Below are 23,339 nucleotides of genomic sequence, written 5' to 3'. Positions count from 1 at the left end.
CAAAGAAAGGTTGAAGTATGCCAGCACCAAATAGAGCATAAAAATATCCCCCACCTTAGTCTTCAACTCAGATTTCTTCTGTTGTCAGCACCCAGCGATGATGTCCGATTTGTCACTATACCTGGCCCAAATCCAACATGTGTCCATCCTTATAAACCAAATAATTTTTGAGACATTTTCTAAGGATTGTAATGAAAGTCATCATGCTTACTCTGTCTCGCAGAATGTCTTTGTTTCACTTTTTTTTATTTCTTGGAGGCTTCAGCTCACTCATGTGGCTGTTTCCAGGGTAACCACATTCGAAATTTACCATGTCTGACATTGGATACTGTCCGTTTCCATAGCAACAAAGGCCCAAAGTTAAATTTAAGATTTGGTATCAAACTAAAAGGGGAATGAAGATGTAACTTTGGAAACATCCAGTTCCTTCTCGATATCTGTTTTTAACAGAAAAGAGGGCTGCCACTCATGTTCAGTCACTGATAGTAATTGATCTCTGGGATATTGTCTTCAGAGGGGATCTCAAACCAGGCAAAATGTTGCCTACCTGTACCTCGTCCACGTACCTCTATCGATCCATGCAGGATCCAGGCAGGCTCGATGTCATATCTATCCCTCCCTCTTTAATGGCTTCAGTGTTTAATCTCTGTCCGTTTCTACCAACCTGTCACTTTGTATCACACAACACTGCCTTTTCATTATGTTCCTGATGTCCAACACATTGAGACACAGCTTCTGAGGCAGCAGCTCGCACCTCTCTCTCTCTCCACCGTCTAGATGACATGGTTTGAAATGTAATCATGTTTTCCTTGAAGAGGTCACAAATCTGCATGTTTTAGCTCTACCTACAGAAAAAGAGGACATGCAGTCCATACAAGCAATTCACTGGATTTGTAGCTCTAAATGACCTTTGTGGATATTTGACATTTCACTGGGGTGCTTGACTCTCTCATTGATTACTTCAGCACCATTCAAATCTTGGCTTCGGGTTAATTGTTACAGATGTAGCACCCTCACTCAAGGTCTGCCAAGCTTTTTACACCTGCAGTGATTTCCCATTAGCACCTCTAATTGGTGGATTCATTATGTGATGTGTGACCAATCAGACAAAATAGAGGACAGCTTGAATGAATAGATGAAAAAATGTCACATTTTCTGCTATACTGGGGTGGATGCAGACAGACAGAGGCACGCTGTAGACTATACCCTCCCAATACATGGTGGTTGTTAGGAACAGTATGATGGGCATGTCTTTTCCCAACAGACTGTAGTTTTTATGTCTGGCAAGTCTCAATGTGTTGTTTTTACCATCACATGTTCCAAACCACTGAAATAAATTACCCATGTGGCTCTGCTGTTTTTCATTTTATTAAAACTCGGGTGAAATTTCTCCCCGCCATTTTATTGTTGTTCAACAATAACCACAATAATTGTATATATTAATAATAACATATGCTGGCACTTTAGATGTCGATTTGTTAATGTCTGTGTTCCCTCCAGAGATTTTCCTTGTGATACAAAGAGTAGAGCTCCAGATGTCTTGGCCCACAGAACGTTGCTAGAATAAGAATATTACCACAGTTACAATATGTTTTTGTTTTTTTTTTAAAGAGAGAATATCCTACAGGCTTTAGTGTGGATATTTGTGTTTAACTAATGGCAAACAGCAGGGCAGGTTATGTTTGCCATGTGATGATGATGTTACACTTTTTATGCACTTAGCCCTCCAGACAGGAAACAAAGAACTGAGCTCTCTCCCTTCATGACTGGAGTAGTCTTCTCATTTCAGCATCTCTTAAGGAATTGTCCGCTCAGCTCAGCCTAAATGGTCAGAAATCCACTGGCAATCTTTTTGTTATTTGTTCCCTGTATTTCAGTTGAAGCAGACTTGTGTTTCAGTACACATATGTTTTGCTCGTTCTCTCGTGGTCAGGCAAGAAGATACAATTTTCTCAGTCATTTTGTTTTTACCAGCTTTCAGGAGGTATGTTCTCAGTGGTAAATATTGCACTGAACAATACACATGATGACCACATTGTCAGCTACAGATCTATCGGGAGAAGATAAAGTTAATTGCAAGCCTATCATAAGGTGATAATTGTGTGTTGAGATGCATACTTTCGTTGGCTAATTGAATATTTAGTCAAATTGGAAAAACAACTTGACTAAAAGAAATGGTTTCACTGTGGTCCAGTGCAAGGGAAATGCCTGCAGTGAACAAGGCTTACATCTTCATTGACTTCAAAGATGTTGGTTACACTTTATAATAACCACAATTAATTGCAAATGTATAGTTGAAACAATTTATCATTATTTCACTATTAAAACACAATAAACCATTGAGTTTATAAAGCATTTTTACAAACACCAGTTACAACTTTACTATGACAATTAAAACAATCTTTATAAACCACACAGTATTTTTTTATCATTTACAAAATATTCATACTTGGTTATGGATATACATACTACATGGTTTATAAGCCATTTCATTATTTGTCAACTGGTGAACCAACTCTTAACTAAAGTTTAACTATATAAATTTACCATTTTATAATTATGTATATTTTTAAATGTCACCAACTGGTTTTCAGTTATTTCAGCATATGGACCTGTTCAAGGTCCATAGAGACTATTATATGTTTTGTGTATACTGTATTACCTACATTACCAAAACATCACTGTTATATAAGATAATATAATCCAATGCTTACTTGGTTGTATAATCATGTCTGCTGTGTTGTATGCAACCAGGTATGACTTTAGAGAAGAATTGCTCTCCAATTTATACATGCAACCAAGTATACATGATTGCAGTCAGAGTGTTTGATAGGCAGGAGCAACAGAGCTGCTTTCTGTTTAAACAAGATATGGAGGCTCATAGGCAGAAAGTTGGTCTACAGCTGCCTCAGCCAGAGATGGAAATGTTGCCTTTATTTGATTACAGTCTCAGGACATAATGCTGCATGATGTTTCTCCACCAAGCCTATTCAATGGACTGAAGCTGGGGAAGAATCACACAGTACTGTAGGCTGTTAAATTGTGTACAGTTGTGCATAGTGTGCTTTGACACAGTTGGTGTTCGGTACAATGACCTTGGGAACTCCAGGCAAGTTTTTAACTGAAGAAATGTTTGTGCAGCACAGTGTTGTTCTGCCTGCAGCCCCCTGCAGATGTCCCAGACAACCCAGTGTTTTTTTGTTTTTGTTTTTTTTTTGCCTAGTTCTGTCTCACTCCAGATGTAGAGGAACAGCAGGACAGGTCGGTGTCCCCTCAAATGAGTTTGTTTGCCACAGCTTAATCATTCCACAAAACGGCATGACATTGTTTCTGGCCTATTTAGATTTGGTCCTTTTTTTATTTTTTTTTTTTAAATGGCTTATTTAATGTATGGGCATTTTTTTCTTAGTAAGTTGTTGTGTTCCTTGCCAGAGCTTTATATATTGGTTGACTTTTTTCACATCCTGAAGGGCATTCATCTCCAGCAATCCAGCTACAAGCAGAAAGCGTGTGCAGGTGATGCTTGAACCCCACTTAGCACAGATCAGCATATTTGAGTGAATGCTCCAGATCCATATTAACATCCTCCCCACCTGCTATCATTGATGAATCCCAACATGGCAAGCCTAAATATAGTCTGGCTTGCTTTATCAGTGTAACTGGTGTTGGCATAGATCAGCGGATGTAACGGCCCTCCTAAGGTGTTACCATCTGAAGGCTGGAGAGATGGTGTTATAGGTCGCTGATGAACATTATTTCATTATCACACATACATTTGCTACTCAGAACTCACCTTTTCAGAACTGTTTTTAATATTTGATAAATGTTGTAAGATGAATGTTTTTAGATTTGCTTGTAGTATGTTGCTTGTATGATAACTGTCTCTCACATATTGCTTTTTTGTCCACATCTAAAGGGTATTTGGGTCTCATGTATATGGCTATACAAATAAAATGTGCAGTTTTTTATTGTTATTTAAAAAAAAAAAAAAAAGCTGCTATGATCCTTTTAAAAAAGGGTGGTGCAATTTGATAAATCGGGAAATCATGCAGCATTTTTGTTGCTTAAACAAAGTAGTTGAACATTGTAACCACAGGTGCTGACCATCATGTCTTTCTCACTGACATCAGAGCTCAGTTAGGTACCTTCTTTTTTGAGAATAGATTTGAGTAATATGCTTGAGTTGTTTCTGGGTTTTTTAAAATTCCTCTATGCCAGTGAACTGAATATCTATGGGTTAACATTTGAGGGAACTGGGAAATGACGATCGGCAATTTTCCTCATTTAATAGACCAAGCAACTGATCGAGTAATCAGAAAATATTGAACAATGAAAGTAGCCATCAGTGTATTTTAAGTGTCCTTGAACAATCTGTTATCGTTGTTTCTTTGTGGTGATCTTGACAACAAGTAGAAAAGCTAATGACCTGTACCTGCACCAAAAGTAGCTGTTATCAAGATGGCCCAATGTAAAATGTTTTTGCTTCTTACATTCACTTGAAAGACTTTTCTAAATGAAAGCCTTATAGAAGCTCGTACTGTTTTGCATTCCTCAACAGCATCTCTCAAAACACATGGCCACCACATGTTGATTTAATTTCCCTTGTCTGGAATGGAACTTCTTTGCTGACCGCAAACCCTGAAAGACTGATAGATGAAATGGGCTGCGGTAGCCTGTGCCCCACCCCTGTGGGACTAAATGTGATTACTGTAATAACCACCTGCACTGTTGGATGTTTAATGTGATTATGCAGAATTGTCTCATTAGAACAGATTACAACACGGGTATGATCCTTATGTGTTTGTCTGTTTAGAGGCTATATCGACTTATGGTAATTAACTTACTGGTAATTAACAAGTCACAGGTATTACCACTTTCTAAAGTTCAGTGGCAGGAAAAGCAGGTTGTATTTACTTGTATTCACCAGCTGACCATTGACTGTTGCTCATTTAACTTTCAGGTTTTTAGTGTTTAGCTAAGCATTGGTGGCAAGACAGGAGGACTGTTCATTGTTTGCTCATTTCTGTTTCTCCCCACATCTCTTCCTGTCCTATCAGTTGTCCGTTCCTGGCGCTGCAGTTGACTCCAGTCATCCCAGTCATAGGAGGTGTCCTGTTTATGTTTGTAATGGGGACGCTCTTGAGAACCAGCTTCAGTGACCCAGGGGTACTGCCCAGGGCCACCCCGGATGAAGCAGCTGATCTGGAGAGGCAAATAGGTAAGACTAATTGCTTTGGTTTTTATGATATGAAACATGGGCATGACAATGCTTTAATAAGGTTTTCCTTCCCCACATCTGCACTTTTGTACTGCTCTTGTCTTTCCTTATTATTTTTCTCGATTTTTTTTCTGTGATCGCACTTGTTCATCCCTGTCTGACCTCTATCTTAGACATCCTTATCTGTCTCTGAGTCTGCATGGTACTGATCCGAGTTAGCAAATGTCTGCCTTTACAACCTCTTATACCCAGCGCCAGATTATCAGGCTGATGTGTTTGGAGTTGTCCGTGTGGTGAGAGAAATGGAGATCACGGCACCTTGCATTTAGGCTGGGGTGAAGTATTGGCACTGCTTTGACCAACTGGCCTTTGATCTGTTTATTTCACTCCAACTCCAAGGGCCCCCATCTGATGTATTACCCGACTCATAAATTTCATTTGGATAACTTCTGAATCTAATTTGTGGCGTGAAAGTTAGCCCATTGGTGCTGCATTAGGAACCACTTAAAATGTGTAAGTGGATTACCAGCATCTCAGCACCAACGATGGAAACAGAAAACAGAAACAGCTGAGACTAAAGTTCATGATTTGGTTTCTGTTTGTGAGATTCATAGTTGCCTCACTGTTTACAGTTCATTACACCACACAAAGAGAAACCAAGAATTCAGTTTGAATTAAATGCATTAATACAATAAGGATAGTATTTTGATGTGGTTCTGGATCAAATGTTGCTGATAATTTTATTGGTGATGCAGTTGCCTGGCAAGTTAAAAACTTAAAGTGAAGCTGACAAATAACTAGTCAAGGTCTTTCCTCTACAGTTTCCAGTATGTTGTATACTATCTCTTTTTAACTCTGATATCATCTGCATATGAGTGCAGATGCATTAAAAAAAGCTTTGGTTAATGCTTCGCTGACTACAAACAGACTACAAATGGAAACCAGATAATTAAAGCTAACTAAGTTGTGCTCACTAAGTTCATTAATCAGAAGTGAATCTTGTCGTCTTCACCTGTTCAGGCACTATGCTACATGAGGCTTCTGTCAGACAAGGCAAGGCGAAGATCAAGAGCACTTCAGGCTGGATTTACACCAGTATCAGAGCAGTTACTCCCCCATTAGATGCAGGAATGAATATCCTTATGTGTTCCACTGCCTTGTAGCAAAATGTATTATCTCCACTTTACTTAAAGTTTAAATTTATAAACCCTCTTTTTAAAACCCCTCTTCTGGAGTTTTGGTCCTATTATTTGGGATGTGAAGCTTCTATTTCCCAGTGATAGTCCTTTTCTTTCCTTCAGGCCACTAGGGCCTCATTAAACAAACTCTGGACTGGCTTAATTAATCTCATTAGCAGACTTAAAAGCTTCTGAAGGGAAGGTAAAGTACAGGGAGCTTGGAGCAGTGGGCCGAAACAGCACTATGTTATATTGGCAAGCATTTCTTTTCAGAGTATAAACAAATAAAAGGCTGAAAAAATATGAACAATGTTGACCCAAATACCAAACTGCCCCCCTCTCTACCATCATTTCATCCCAACTGGCTTTGTGCTGTGCATTTCCAAGCGTGGCAATTGGATGTTTTTTAACTAGAACCTCCTGTTTACAGACAATTGGTTGTTGTCATGTTGTTGTTGTTGGTTGCCTGTAGCTAAAACTGTGTGCAAAGGTAAAATGATACGACAGATTTAGCTATTTTCAAAGGATAATTTGTTCGTCAGTCTCAAAGCAAGGTTCATATTTTGTAATTTTGTTGTCATTCCTATCAATTGTCACTGCATGGTTCTCACCATCTTATTTGCAGAGATGTGGATTTACAGGGACTCAACACAGCTTCACTTCAACACATGCATTCAGACAGATGTTAAGCAAAGCACAATTAGTATCTAAACAGTTTGGAAGTGACAAAGTGAGGTTAACGTTAAACTGATTAGTCAAACTGACCCTTGTTATCTTCCATCATGTTTTGAATTGTTCCATTTTGATACTGATTTGCAAAGCTACAATATTTTTGTAGCATTTACCTCCATTTGCACTTCCAAGTAAATGTTTAGATAGATGTTAAAATAAATGAGTTTAAGCTTGTTTTAATTGTAGAATAACTTGTTATTGCAATGCTCTGAAGTCTCTGTAGTCTTTCCCTGAAACATCCACATTCAGTCCCATCGCTGCCAGTAAACTAATAGACTGCTTTGGCGCCATTACGGGTCCCATTATCTTCTATTTGAAAGAACCTGGCTTGTAATAGCAAGAGCATTTTACACACACACACACACACACACACACACACACACACACACACACACACACACACACACACACACACACACACACACACACACACACACATAAATACTTCAGGTGGCTTGTATCCTTTAGCTAGGAATGTTAGATTCAAGCCATTGAGAGGTAAAGGTCACTGCCTTTTCCCACTGCTTGTAAAAAAAACTTTGTTGAAATGCATTTTATTCATGGAGTTGCATGTTGCTGCTCATTCATTCTGTTTTTCTCTGTGTTTTTGTCAGTCACTATTAAACACCTTTAATCCTACTCACTGGTTGCTCTGTTAAGACTGGTGCTGTGCAACACTGTCTGGTTTGAGCCATGGCATGGCAGCTTGACATGCAAGACATTAGCAGCACATCTGTTTGCTCTTAAACTGATCACCCAACCCCATCCCAAGTCCCAGCACCAACCAGCATTTCAGTGAAAAAACAAAACACTTAAGAATGTCTCTTTCAGTGCCCATCATTGTGAAACTATTTTGCAACTTCAAAATGCACTATCTTTCACTGCTAATGTTATTTTCTGTATGAGTGGCTGTACATGCTTGTTCTTGTAAGTCTCTCCTACATACAACAGGAATCATTACTAGAGTTTTTTTCTTTTTTGTCTGACTGAGATGGCTCTGTCCCCTTTTATTCATATTTTTTTGTTCTTTTTTAACCACATGCATTCATAGAATACATACACGGGATGGATGCAGCATATAATTGAGAGAGTAATCAATGAGTAAGCTGCCATTTGTCACACCCAATAAATGTTGGATATACTCGCTAATTGATTATCATCTTGTATGAACAAGATTATTGGAGATGAATGTATGACAATAAAGAGAAGAGCTGTATATCACATTGAAAATCAAAAGAGCAGCAATTGAGCCTACAGGAAACAAAATCTGTGGTGTGTAAAAGCTTATTTTCTGTGACTGCACAGTTACACAAGGACATATTGTTGACTAGTTAATTAAAAAAGAAAATCTGTGCAGACTCCAGCCACATGGAGCACAAAACATTTTGCAATCCAGGAGCAGCCTCATAAATAGATTATGATGTTTTGAAGTCAAAGTGCTACAAGGCTCAAGTTCTACACCACTCCTATTGATCTGTTGACTAAACAATACAGGACGCAATGTCTGCACGATATGAAAACTCAAGGTCTCTTGTGCTCTGTGTACTTCAGGAGGGAAAGCTGATAGCCAGGCCGCCACTGCCATCATTGTGAACGGATATCTCTGCACTCTGCCAAATGCTTTATCCTTGAGTGTGTGAGCAGGAGGTTAAAATGGGGGGCATGTATATAGCCACCCTCAAACAAATTCAAATGTTGCATGCAGTATGCAGATGTAAAAATGTATGAGAAACATATAAAACTCTCATATGTGCATTTCTAATGCAAAACACATACCATGCACTCCTATATATGGTTGGGGCAAGAGAGCATGGGATCACAGCGTGTTGTTTTATCCCTTGCTTGAAATAGAGACCAGAGTTGATTTCTCTACAGTGTGCTGCGTTTGATGCCTATGCATGTCTGCCTGCCTGGCCAATATGTCAGGACTAGACAGGCTGGCATGAGTTTAGCCACCACATGCCAAATCCAAAAGACTCTCTGAAGCATTAATCAGAGTGAGAGATGGTCAGAGCTGCCCGTTTCCTTCCTTCCACCTAATATGGTCCAAGCTAGCTGGTGAATGTCAGGGCAGCCACGCGTTTTTAAAATTTTGTTCCAGAGCTGCCAGCCAGACTCAAGGCCAGCAGAGGAAATAGCTTTTGGAAGGCTTAGAGCTCATGCTGCTGGAGGAAAGATGGGCACATCAGTGCAGGATGCAATGACATTTAGGCTTTTTATGACCGCAGGAGCAGTCAGTGTGGATGTGCTGTATTTCTGAAGTACATCATTTCTGTCTTTGTTTTGTATGTTTCTGTGTGTGCTCGCAAAGTGTGCCTATCTGAATAGAAGCTTATGTATGCTAAATAAAGCAAAGGATATTTATCTATGCAAGTATGTGTGGGGTGAATAGTGGCATTGTAGAAGTATGATTCACTTCACGGGGTGTAATGCTCTGACAAAAACCGGGTGCTTTAAGTGTTTGATTAATTAAGTTGTTTTTGCCTTGGGGCCAGGAGTGCAGCAGCCCATCACCATTGGTAGTGCATCCTGACTATTTTCACTCCGAGAAGGTATGCTGCTCGTACGAAGCTTGAGGCTCACAGAGAGGACAAAAGTACAAAACCCTACTGCTGACACATTCAGAGATACTTGACTGGGTGTTGTGATGATTCTCTCTGTCAATATTTGCCATTTAAAGTCCTTGCGGTAGTGTAAAGTGTTTTTTAGTTATTACAAAATGTGATATTAGGGAAATATATGATTTTTTTTTTTTTATGCCTCCCCATCAGTGATAGTTGTGGCCGGGGACATTATTTTTTCAGGTCGTCCGTCTGTATCATTCTTTTGAGCGTGATATCTCTAGAGTGCCTTGAGTACATTTTTTAAGATTTGGCACGAGTGTCCACTTTTGGTGGTAAAAGGTCAAGGTCAGATTGTTGTTATGGACAGCTTGTTCTTCTTCATAACTGCCATAAATTCTGTCAATGTCAATAATGACAAGACATGTTGTGATCTGGGTATTAATGAGTGATACAGGGAGTGGTATCTGTTAATTGGTAAGAGATGCAACCCAAAACATATTAACCAAGGGTCACATCAGATTTTTTTTGTCTGAGATATCAAATTTCATGTGATTTAAACTTTCCTTAACATACTTTTCATGCCCACCCTCATCTCTAACTTTCACTCTGTTTTAATTACTTTGTGTTTATCTTTTTTGTTGAAGTGTGCTGTTGGGACTGCTTTTGTCAGTGTCCTTGCCAGAAACTTAAGTCAGATGCCAAACTCAAATAAACAGCCCATCGCCAGAGAGAAACATCCTCTAAAATGAGAGTTAACTTAATCATGCTAGATACAGCCTACTTTCCCTGTAGTGATGCGAACACACTTGGTGGGTTTTTAACACCTTATAGGTCTGCTTGTAGCATTGGCTTGGATTTGTCTGGAGGCAAATGTGAGATCATGAGCAAACTAGGCATTTTTGATCGTGATCTGTGTCTTGAGCATCACTAGATGCAAGAGGTGGCTACTTCCTACTATGTTGGCATGTCTAGTCCCTAAGTGCTGACCACTGCACTGTTTAAATGCCACTAAACATCAAAAAGCTGGCTCCAATTTAAATGAATCATCATGGATAGTGCAGTTCACAGGGCTGTATTGATTCTGACCTCCTGTTGGCCTCCAACTATAGAAATTAAAAAGGGGGAAATAAATCAGCTGGAATGCACCAGTGACTCTAAGATGTGTCCCAGAGATACCCTTGCAGTGAGTGGGTACATCAGAAGTGCAGTTTTGCTCATGGTAAAGCCTCCTTTTGCCCTTGCCATGACGATAAACTCTGGTTGAAATTGAACCGAGATGTTGTCCTGGTGCAGTAAAGAATGAATGAATACCTCGTTTTGAATAACAGCCTAATCATAATTCATGTTAGTACTTAAACCACCACTGCGACTCGCTTTCTCCCTCCTCTCCCCTCTCAGTGTAGCCAGAGCCCCAGGTCACATTCATGTTTGACTTCATTGTTGTTGGCAGAAAAATAAGTAATAGGTGTGCAGCCAGCAGAAAGAGGCTCTATTTCTAAGCCACTTGACATCTTAACTTCTACATTTGTGGACACATGGACCTCAGCCTATCCTCTCTTATTATAAGCGACAAAGGAGGCATGTCCACAAGGGAGGTCGAGTTCAACTTGACACAGAGAAGGAGAGAAACTGCAAGATATCAGAGAGGATGAGAACGAGGGTGAATGCATGCAGAAGACACTTAACCTTGCAGTGGGGTCCTGTATTTTACCAGTTGATTTTTAATTTCCCACGGCAGTTAAAAGATCGAAGTGTCAAGTTTTGCTTGTTTTTTTTTTTCTCTAGTTGGAAAATGTATCTTTGATTTCCTCGCTGAAGTGAAGTTATCCTCATTTATCGTCTTCTTGCAAAACCTACAACCTAAAAGCATCTATTATGACCAGTCTGTGTTGTTGTGATCGTATGAGGCCCTGCACAATAATTACGGTAATGACTCATGTTGCATATTCCATCTTATTGACTTATCGATATAGGTACATGGCACTAAATGCGTTCGCTGACCTCGATATTGCCCATAAGAAGGTCATCAACATGTTCCTGAAGTAACTGGCAGTGTTTTAAAACCATTATAAGATTTGGGTGCAGCACTTTACCTACAGATTCCACTGAGCAAGTGTGCATTGCCTTACACAGGTTTAGCATAGGGCATTTCAGTTGATTTTCAAAATAAAACACCCTTTACAAACTCTGGATATACAGCACGAAAAGGTTGGAAATAATAACAATATACACAATTATGACAAACGATGAAACCATACTGCATAGCCTACTCACCCATAGCAGAAGCTCTGAAATCAAGAAAAAATAACAAAATAAACACAATATGAGCAATTCAACAATATCCAGTAGGCGTGACCATGCACTTCTCAAATGCTTCCTGTTGGGTATTGACACTGTGTTGAGGACTGAACAAAACAATGTAGCACATGTGAGGTTACAGGGACATGCCAAGTAGAATCTAGCTTTAAGCCGTCATTCACATTTTTGTTGTTTTATTCATTCAAATGTATGTTTTGGGGCGGCTGTAGCTCAGCGGGTAGAGCAGGTCGACTAGTGATCGAAAGGTCGCTAGTTCAAATCCCGGCTCCGGGCAGGGCTGAGCTGCACATCGAAGTGTCTTTGAGCAAGATACTGAACCCCACATTGCTCATCAGTGAGGGCCCTGCGATGAGCTGGCGACTTGTCCAGGGAGTACCCTGCCCGCGCCCTGAGACAAGGCTGGGATTGGCTCCAGCAGCAAGACCCCGTGACCCCATGGAAAGGGATAAGTAGTTACGGACAATGACATGACAAATGTATGTTTTAATTATTTGAAACCTTTAAATATCTTTTACATTCCAATTTTAATGTCTTAAGGTTCATTGCGTCAGTGGCATTAAATGGTATTGAAATGGGAAATACATTTTTTTTTATAGTCACAATAATTTCGAAGACAATATATGATCCAACACAAGGTATCTATCATGACAGGCCTATGTGCAAGAAAGATTCACTTTACAACCTTTAAAGGGCCTTAGACAAAATGATATTCTTTTCTATTCGTTCTTCTCAGTCTTCCTTGTTGTTTGCATGTCCCCAGGCTTTCAATGACAGAGACGTGATAAAGACAGAGATAAAGATGTGATAGTCAGTGGGTGATCAAGCTGCAGGGGACAGGAATAGACAAATAGGAATGTACAGGAATAGAGCTGTCACTAGAGCTGTTTTATGGGAACACATGAGACAAAAGACAATGATCAAATGACAATGAAAAACAAACTTGTTCTTGAGTAATCATTATGGCTGGATTGACCCAATATGCTGATCATACTGTATTTTCATCTATTGTGCCCCCTGTCTCTTCTCTCTTCTTCATAGAAACATCTTTTATTTTAAAAGATCTCCCTGTGTTACGACCTGGCTCAAGTGGCCGCAACAAGAGGTAGACGCACCATGTCAGCAATTGACAAAACAAGTGTATTTTTTCTCAATAATCAACAGATAAATTGAGGATCACTCCGGTGGCATCTGCGGGAGGGAAACAGAGGGATTTTAGTACACAGGACATAGAGAGAGCGTGAGCCCTCACACAGCCTCTTTTTACTCTCTGAGTTATTGTAATCAGCCCTGGAATTAAACCACACCCACACATGCCCACAGGGGCATCACCGCCCCCCCCCCCCTTAAAGCAGGGGCCCTAACAGGGACCCCTGGATCCACTAGGTAATCCCCAGACCCACCAACCACAACCATGATAAGCCGCCACCACCAAAAGAACTCCAGGTACCAAGTTGTACCAACTGTAGCCCACTAATGAGCCAGAGACAACTGGACTACTCCACTGGAGCCCGAGAAAGAGCATCTGCTACAATATTATCCTTGCTCTTAATATGCTTAATCTCCAAACAATAGGACTGTAGGAACAATGTCCACCTCATCAAACGTCTGTTTGGACAACTGAGCGAGCAGAGGAAAGTCAGGGGGTTGTGGTCAGTGTACACCACCACTGGGCTACTTCCAAACCCAACATAAACCTCAAAATGCTGGAGGGCCCAAATCAATGCCAAAGCCTCTTTTTCAATCGTGGAATAATTGAGTTGGTATGTGTTAAACTTCTTTGAGAAGTAACTAACAGGTTTATCAACCTGCTCCCACTCCTGCAACAAAACTGCCCCTGCCCCAACATGACTAGCATCAACCTCCAGTTTGAATGGCTCCTCCAGGCGTGGTGCTGTGAGAACCGGAGCAGCACACAACAAGGTCTTCACATTTTCAAATCACACCCTGTAAATATCACCAGGTTTTGTTAACTAGTCCAGGTGTAAGCAGCAGCTCTATTGTTCTTCTCTGCACTCTGCTGCCTTGTCCAATAACTGGCCATGCATATTGCATTTACTGTATGTGTCGAGACTATTGAACTGACCCCTCATATTCTTGGCGAAAGCCTTTTTATCAGTTGAGTCAAGGGTGACAAAGTCTGAAGTGGAGGACATTTTGATTGTCTCTTTCTAGATTACACTGCAGAGAGGAACACTGGAGATTCACATCAGACTATAAGAAAATTGGAAACAGAGCAGTGTTTTGCTCACATTGTTAAACCATAATAATGCTGCTGTTTTGTGTTCTCACCACATCAGAGATTTTGCTCAGCAGCAAGCCAAATTGAAAGCAGGTTTGAACAGAAACAAACCAGAAGTCCCTTCTTTCTCTTTGGTGAAAGATCTCTTAATGGCACCATTGAACAGTATTTGCATTGCAAAAAATCTTCAGGCTAAGAATAGTTGTAGTTGAATTCAGTTGTATCATGTGCTATAGTTCTCCTAAAGCAGTTCCTGAATAGATTTAATGATAGATTTATTGTGAAAAATAATCACTGTTATTCTAAATGTATGACAGGTACTACTTGTCTTGGCTTTACTTGGAACAAGAACAGGAAGGAAATGAACAGTGGTCTGCTACACTACATTTACTTAAGCTGCATTAGTTGAAAGTAGGGCTGCAGCTAAGTCTATAAAATGGAAACATTTCCAGAGCTGAATCTTCAAAATGCCTCTTTTGTCCACTAATCGTAAGATTTGTCCAAAATCGTAAGATTCTTCATTCAGTCATGAATAACCAAAATGCATAAAATGCACAGTTAAGTAGCTGGAACCAGCAACCCTTTTGACAGTAATGCTTAAAAAATGACTTAAACAATGAATTGATTATTAAAAAAGGAACCTGCTCAAACCACAGCATGTACTGACTTGATAAGCTGTATGTGTAAACAAAGCATGGGCAGACAGAGCTGTTGTAAGCTTGTATTCAGCTGTAACCCCTCTTGCACATTTCTTACCACTTTCCCAACATGCCTGACTTCACACACCAGCAGTACAATGCACACATAATACTGTATAGCTGCCATTGTTTGCTAGATTTTATTAACTACAGACGTACTTCTGCAATCTCTCTGCTGTTTTCAGTCTGTTGTTTAAAAGCACTTTGATCATTCATTTCCACAAACAATAGATTTGCTAGGACTGAAAGCTGCTTATTTTGTCAGTAAACCTGTGATTAGACTTGATTTAGTCAATCAGCTAATCCTCAGACATAGACTTTGTTTTTGTTTTCTTAATGGAGTGACAGCAGTATAAAATGGAGTGGTTTAAAGGTTTTAGAACCACACTAAGCAGCAGGACCAGCATGAGATTAATAGCACTGGTATTGAGAAATGGAGTCTACAGGTGGTTGCTGGAGAAGCAGTGTATGTAAAGTTGGAGTAGCAGCGAAAAAATGGCATATTTTATCTTACCATCATATTTTCCCACACAACTAATGTAATTTTCTAACATGCTTTACAGTGCCTTAAACTGCAAAAGAGGCTTCACTCAAAATAGAAACTCAACTTCAACTTTCCAATGTGGTCATGTTTGTATATGTTCCATTTAAAAGGCTTGTCCAACTCATTCTTTAATGCCAGCTGCAGATGTGCTTTGCTGCTTTATTTGTGTCTCTGTATTGTCAAATTCTGTGTTCATGACCATTCTTTTTGTGTTTAGAAGGAACTGTATCTTTTATGATTGATATTTGTACCTTAAGAATGTGCTTGATTTTTTTTTTCTTAAATAGAAAGCTGTTGTGTGTAAGACCTTAAAATTGTTGCTTGGCTGAACAGCCTCTCCGGTTTTAGTCCCACGTCTTGATAGGCAGGTTCAGGTTGGTACTTGTGTCAGTCATCATCACTGTATTCAGTACACTTTTCCATCTGTGAAGGTGAAGGCCCCAGTTGTCTCTCCTCCACATACTCAGCAGGATAGCAATTAGTTTCCCTTTATACCTCACCAGGCAACGCCTAGCACTGTTTGGCTGACATTGAACCCTCATTTAACTTTGAATATAAAGGTGTAAGTGGGTAGTGTGTGTGCGTGCGTGTGTGCGTGCATGTAACATCACTTCCCAGTCTACCTGGCCTTGTTTTCAAGTGTCAAGCTCTTAGGCCTGGCCTATCTCTCTAAGGGATCTCCCAGCAGACACTGATGTAATGCTAAGCTTTGGCTGCCAGGATGGCAGTGTACAAATAGCTTTGTTCAGCAGAAAAGCTACTTTGACATTCCCACTCATCCACTTCTCTACTGCAGGCATCTGTGAACAAGTGTAGCCAAGTCAAAGTGAACTCAATTTGTGACCACAGTTGATGTACAGGATAGTTTAGAGAAATACTGTTTTTTGGAATCAGCTAGCAACTTAATGCCACTGAATTTCATTCTTTCTGAGACAGGTATTCATCTCTAAACATAGCATCCCCTTTTATTTATTTATTTTTCCAAATGGGAATTAATTAAGATATTACAAGCATACTGGAATTGTATTTTAGTATAGATGTTTTTAAAGATAGCAAGATATACTCTAGCATTGAGAGTTTACATATGTTACAAGTGCTACATTTGTTTTATTTGACATTTTTTATCCATAGTTTCCTGTAGTATTTGAATCATTTTCTACAGGATGAGTTGTGGCTGCAGTAGTTTGGCCGAGGCAGGGTACTTTTGGTCTGCTAGTCTTTGAGATGATATGATCAGTGCCAAATATCTGCCTTCACATGAACTGACATTGATGCCCTGTGCTGAATTCATTATGTCAGCAGGATGGGAAAATGGGAAAACCCATTATCTAACTTGAAAAGTTTAACACCAAGAATGTTAACCCTGGTAAATCTGGCCATCACACCCATTGACTCTGTTGAATATGGACCTTTTCAAAATGAAGACAGATTGTATGTAAGTCTCATTTGATGTATTGCCACAGTAAACAGTTTCCTAATGGGTTTATGGTCGCAATCACAATAGAGTCTTCTTGAATACAGCCTGATGTTCATTTCGTAATGTGGGTACAGCTACATTTCCAAATTTGGTCACTTTTTGCTCCCTAAAAACAAGATGGTATAGTTGGTAATGGCAGACTTGAAAGATCATTGTGGTAGTCCACAAACCAATAGTTGCGTCGTGTGGTAAAACCAGTTTAAAAAGTGACTGTATATAACTTTTTTTTTTTTTTTTTTGATTAGCCGAAGCGATCATATTTGTGCAAATACTGGATTTACTTTAGATGTAACTGGCAAAGGCAGTATCCTTTCAGCAATCGCACCTCTGATTTTTGGACACTTCCTGTGGTTGTCTTTGCCAAGTGAGAAATATAGTAGCTCCCAAAAAATCATGATATCTTCAAACCAGAAATGCAACCAGGAGGCAAACGTGAATGTTTATTCCCCACTCAGATGCTTTTAATGACTGTCTGTTTGTAATGATGTATACACAGAGATATGCAGCTTTACAAGCCTGCCAGCATTATTTTAGGGATCACAGAATACTCTTCAAAGAGGTTTTCCCTAATGCTTTCGACAGATTCTACAATTGGGTATTGCAGCTCTTTATTTCACCTGACAGGTCGGAGGAAATATTATTTTGAATTTTACCACGCCATGAATAACTAAACAATGGGACTTCTCCTGCGGTAACCGAATGACGTTCAGAATTGTTCATACACTTGACCCATTTGTTTTCTCCCTCCGTGAAGTCTGCTGAGAGGGCAGACGAGCAGAGGGAGCATGGAGGAGAGAGGAGAGCACTCTGTAGGCATTGATCACAATAGAGACAAATTCAATGGAACAGAGCTCACTGGTTTCCTCTGCTCTCTTTTAGAAATGTCAAACACCCACACACAAGCCTCTCAGTGCCTATACAATCCCCCCACTAACACACGCACACACACACACATGCTCACTCTGTTCGCAGTGCTACGGGCTCCTGTGTAAATGATCCCAAAATGATCTTCCTACACACAGTATCTCCTCTCGGGGTGCGTGAGAGTGCTCGAAGCGAGCTGAGCAATAATGGGATACAGTCTCTACCTTTTATGGCTTGAAAATCACTATCATTGCTCTCATCCTTACTGTTTAGCCTGTCATCACTGCTGTCTTACACCACCAAAAGCCATTCAGAGTAGCCACCATTTTCTTCTTTTTATTATAGTGTGAGGATCATGGTGAAGTGTATGTTGAATTCCAGACTCTTCATATAACATGAACCAGGTTACAATTTGAGTCACTGTAACAAAGGTGGTCCTCATTGACACGCCTCAGCAGAATGTGTGCTGCTCATGCAAAACAGAGCAAATGGTGTGGCTTATTAAATATAATGAGCTGCGTGGGTTGTCCATGTTCAAGCCTTTTAAGTTACTGACATCATGACGTGTACCTTTTTTTTTTTTTTAATCAGAGCTGAAGATAATTGCAGATCAGTAAAGGTTTTACTTCACAAAAGCCTTGTTGAGATTCATTCGTCTCAGGACAAATCAAACCAGACAACCTGAGCACATTACTGTGAGTCACTTAGTCTAGTGGATACTACTGGCTCATCCTACGAATATAGAAACTTGTCATCTACGCCATTATAGTGAAACTCTGAACACTGTGTTACTTTTGTGGACCTCATGTGTCTCTTTTTGATTTTTCCCCAAGATGTGGCTAATGGCAGCACTGGCTACAGGCCTCCTCCCAGGACCAAGGAAGTGGTCATTAACGGCCAAACAGTCAAGCTGAAGTATTGCTTCACCTGCAAGATCTTCAGACCGCCACGTGCCTCCCACTGCAGCCTCTGTGACAACTGTGTGGGTGAGTGAAAATTAAATTCTCTGAGTGCCAGTTTGTGTGTTTGGAAGACATGTGCTGTCTAGTTGCTACCACATTCATTTTGGAACATTAGTGTAATTAACACAAACAGTCAAACAAACCATCGCCCAGTCCAGTTTGTGGTCGTAGACCTATCGGAGAAAATCACATTGGTTTTCTTATTTCATTTAAGAAACACACTTGAGGTTAATGGATGACATGACAAATCTACCATTCAACACCCCCACCCATGCACAGGAACCCACAATATTCACACATGTTGCACACACAATTCAGAATGTGTGACAAATAGCGACTCAGCAAAAATTGCATCTGTATCTGAGACACAAGCCAAGTTAAATGTTTAGTTAATGATGCATATCTACAGGGAGTATACAGTACATATGCTTTGAGGAGTTGGTGTCCACACAGAAGGGAGGAAGGGAGGGAGGGAATAGTTAGTGAGAGCAACAGAAAGAAACAGCAGTATAATGGTTGAGTTTTGCTGCTTTTCACAGCCACATGCTCCGTCTCTAGAGACAAAGCAAAGAGCACTGCTAGGCAATTACTAGAAAATAGAGACAGCGATACATAGACCTGTGTGTCTGTATTTTTCTTGTCAGGGTTTTTGTGCTGCTCTTTCATCACAGACAACTCCTTCTTTGAATGTATATTTCCTTGTCAGAAGTGGGGCTGACTGAAAGCCAGGGAGACAGAGGATGAGGAAGTAGTAAACACAGGAAAAAAGATGAGGCGTTGGTAATCAGATGCGGCAGATGCACGCTGGCAGGAAGGAAGACAGACTGGCAGCTGAACAAAAAGATGGGAGGGCTGTAATTTTTACAAGCAGGCGATACACAGAGGTGGATTTTGTGCACACTCAAAGTGTATTGTTGTACTCCAAAAACAGACAGGTGAGGCTAAACTTTGGGATTAGAATTTGACATATAATACTATAGATACCCTGCCTTGGAAAAAACAGTATCTAGTAAATAAATGATAGATTTAAAGCATTACAGTCGCGGGAGATGGTTTTATAGAGGTTTAAAACTCGTTCAGATCATTGTTGTGAGCTACAGATGGGAAGAAAATGAAGAATTAGAAACCGGCACAAAGTTTTACTGTCCATACTGCAGGTGGGTGGGACTGATGAACTCCCATGATGAATGTCAGTTGTAATGGGTGTCTCTTTCATAAGAAATACTTTCCTCATTAGCTCTAAAGGCTCGAAGGTCTCCACCCAACATGGCTCCAAATCCCAGTGTGAAATCTGGAGTCAGTTAGTCCGAGGTTCATCATGAAGCTTTATGGGTAAACTGAGTGAATAGTACAGCGAACAGGGAACAGGGAATTAAACCGTATGCAGGAGTAAAGACTATTCCAATCCTTTTTTTTTCTTAGCTTTTCTTGATAAACTAGAGAGTGACTTAATAACTCTGCAGTGTACAAATTTAATTGGCACTTGCTCTTAAACTGGAAATGCACATCACGTTGACAATGATACAAATGTTTCCTCTGTCTCTCGACTTCTATATCTCTGTTTCTTCCTCTGGTGCTGTAAACGCCAGGGGGACTAACAAGCTTTTAAATAAGTTAGCAGCCAGAATGGATAGGGCATCCCTGGTGGACATGGAGGATATGAATATGGAAGAGTCACTTCCTTTTTAAGAGGGCTTTCCCTCAGGAGTGATAGTAGAGGCTTATAAGAGCACAGAATTATGACACACACACACACACACACACACACAGAGCGACCACTTCTCTTTGCCTTCTGTCCTGCACCCAGTATTGTTTATGTGTGTGAGCAGAGGTTTGGAAATATGTGATTGATTATTAGTGTGATTTTACTGCTGGTGTTTTCTCTAGTGTGCTTAATTAAAGGACATTAGATGAAGCTTTAACCACCGTCTTGGGTAAATTATGTTGTTATGTAAGCAAACGATAAAATACATGAAAAGACTATTAGCACATAGATTAGATCATTATGGAACTGTCAGAGCTGCTGTTTTAAGCATCAACAGAGGGATGATGTTACTGAGTGATCAGTACCCCTGATACGCTTTAGCAATAGTTTTCCACTACCTCTTCCTACTAATGAGGATTAAGTTTGATCTGAAATGTTGAAATGGCAAAGATCCATCTGTCATCGTTAAGACTGATTGTAACCTTATATTTCTTCAATTTTAATAGAGCTCGCTACTCACTCCTTCTGGATTATCGTCCCATGGGTCCTTGAGAGTTTGTGAACATACTGAATTCTGATATTGATATATAGCCCAGTATACACAAATGTATTTGCAGTGATCCCTTAAATGTGGTTATCAAATACTTGAGACAAAGATATGTAACCCTGAACCTCGCATTCTCCTCTCCTATTAAGGACTATTGTGGCGGGCTGTATTAATCAGATTGGACTAGTAGTAGTGGTCCCCTTTCATCCCCCCTGACCAGAGGCTGTGTTTCCCAAAAACACTTCAACCAGGCATTGATTAATGAAGACAAAAGCAGGTCATTTCACCTCACTAAACAAATAATGGCTCTGATTAATTAGTTAAGTAGCTACCACTGTGCACAGTTAGCAGTCCACAATCTGGGATAGGACTGTGGAGCTGATTAGATAACTACACTAACAATAAGCCCTCCACAAAGAAGTATGCTGGAGCACAGTTTCTTTGATTAGAATACCACCGACTAATTTTCATCTGAAAGCATTTCACATTAAGATGATGAACACTTCATGCTGCATTCAGATACACATTGAGTGTTTTCCCACTGCAATAAGTATTTCTGAGTCCAGACATTGTATCAAGTTAAACAACACAGGCAAAGAAAAAGGGCTGCATGATTTGTTCAGCTGTAACAAGCTGGCTGTCAGCCTCATGTCAGTCTTAACATGCTAGAAAACTCCAGTCGTTTGCTGATCTCCAATGAAAGACCACAGCAGTTTGGACAATACTTTTACTACCTACCTCTATCTTTACGATTTATCAAACTTCTTCAAATATACCTAAATTAAGGTCTTACTTGAAACACATTTATCTGTTAAGGCCAACAAAAGTGCTTCTTTCACCCTCTTAGCCATGCAAAGTCCCGCTGTGATGGGGTTGAGTTCTTCAGCCATACACAGTCATGTTGGCCAGCCTGTAATTTTTATTAGCTAGTTGATATAAATAGCGAAAAATTTGAAAAATGTGTATGTTATGCCAAGGCCCAGAGGGACTCTTCTCCTTTCCCCTAATTCCCAACAGCTCCAGACCAGAGTGTGTGTTTACACTGAAGTGACCTTTTTTTCCCTTTTTTAAACCTGGTTTTACAAATTGAGTATAGACAAAACCTAGACATCTTAAGATACCTGATTTCTAAGCCATGTGTGCATTACCCAGTTTATGGTGGGTTTTTTACAAGAGAACATGGCCCATGAAAAAGACTTCGTACAGGAGAAATATCACAGTGGCAGCAGTGTGCTGGGATAAAAGGAAAGCCTTGTCTATGTGCGTCTGCGTGTGTCAAAAAAATAAACTGTCTTACGTTCCCTCCATCTGTCTCTCTCTTTGTCCACGCAGAGCGTTTCGACCACCACTGTCCCTGGGTGGGGAATTGTGTGGGAAGGAGGAACTACCGTTTCTTCTACATGTTCATCCTCTCGCTCTCCTTCCTCACCATCTTCATCTTCGCCTTCGTCATCACGCACATCATTTTACGTAAGTAGCCAAGAGGAGGACAAAAAGATTGTGTGCCCAGGCATGATACAGACACGCACTCTCCTCCTGGCTGTGTTCTCGGCGTGCTTCGTGCCAGCAGGTTGTAAGTGGGCGTTGAGAAAAGCTGCAGTATTCTGGCTCGTTACCATTCCTCCAGCTGGGAGCAGGCAGTGGACTGTTGGGCTCCCCATTAGAGAGAGAGAGAGAGTTAGTGTGTGTGGGTGCGCAGGCTTGTAGAGTGTGTGTGTGTGTGTGTGTGTGTGTGTGTGTGTGTGTGTGTGCGTGCGCACGTGCACAGGCATGCTTCTGCTTGTGCTTGTGTATGCATAAAATGACAGTTGGTGGATCAATGTTGCGCTGGGAAAGAAATATGGGCCAAGATTCACTGCTAGAAAATTGTACTGCTCATTAATATTCTTTTGAGCATCTTCTTCTTTCTTTGATTGTAACCATGCTGTGTTGAGACTGAATGCTGCCAGATTTGGCAAAAGAGGCATCATACGGGTTTGCATTGTTTGATTTATAAATTGATTTTTTTTTTCTCTCAGTGGTGCTCAGACCAAGTTAGAGAACATCACAATAACTTAATGATTTGTTCATATTGTAAGCTTACAGCTGGCAGACTGTACACTAGCGGTAAAACCTGCCTGACAATGCTTCAGATCAAATGAAGTCACAGTCCTGCAGTGTATCACTATTAATTACAATATTTAAGGAATTCTGCAAACTGTTATTACAAATTAACATATCTGTGCTATCTCTTAACCCGTTGGTCCAAGTTTGCGCAGTTGCAATTAAAAGCCAAAGTTAATAAGTCTGGCT

At 40.2% G+C, this 23,339-nt stretch overlaps 1 protein-coding gene across 6 annotated transcripts in view; it reads left to right on the top strand.

The window, feature by feature from the left end:
* Window positions 1-23,339, top strand: part of LOC119004747 (palmitoyltransferase ZDHHC14-like) — a 49,724-nt gene that overhangs the window by 12,371 nt on the left and 14,014 nt on the right. For all 6 annotated transcript variants that reach the window (XM_037071936.1, XM_037071939.1, XM_037071938.1 and 3 more), the window contains exons 3-5: window positions 5,058-5,218; window positions 18,667-18,819; window positions 22,380-22,517. In XM_037071936.1, the coding sequence (XP_036927831.1) occupies window positions 5,058-5,218; window positions 18,667-18,819; window positions 22,380-22,517 (452 nt within the window). The remainder of the gene's footprint in view (window positions 1-5,057; window positions 5,219-18,666; window positions 18,820-22,379; window positions 22,518-23,339) is intronic.

Source organism: Acanthopagrus latus, chromosome 16 (assembly GCF_904848185.1).
Source record: "Acanthopagrus latus isolate v.2019 chromosome 16, fAcaLat1.1, whole genome shotgun sequence".
In the NCBI taxonomy this organism is placed as follows: domain Eukaryota; kingdom Metazoa; phylum Chordata; class Actinopteri; order Spariformes; family Sparidae; genus Acanthopagrus; species Acanthopagrus latus.
Note: the sequence above shows the minus strand (reverse complement) of the source record. Positions and strands in the feature narration are given on the sequence as shown.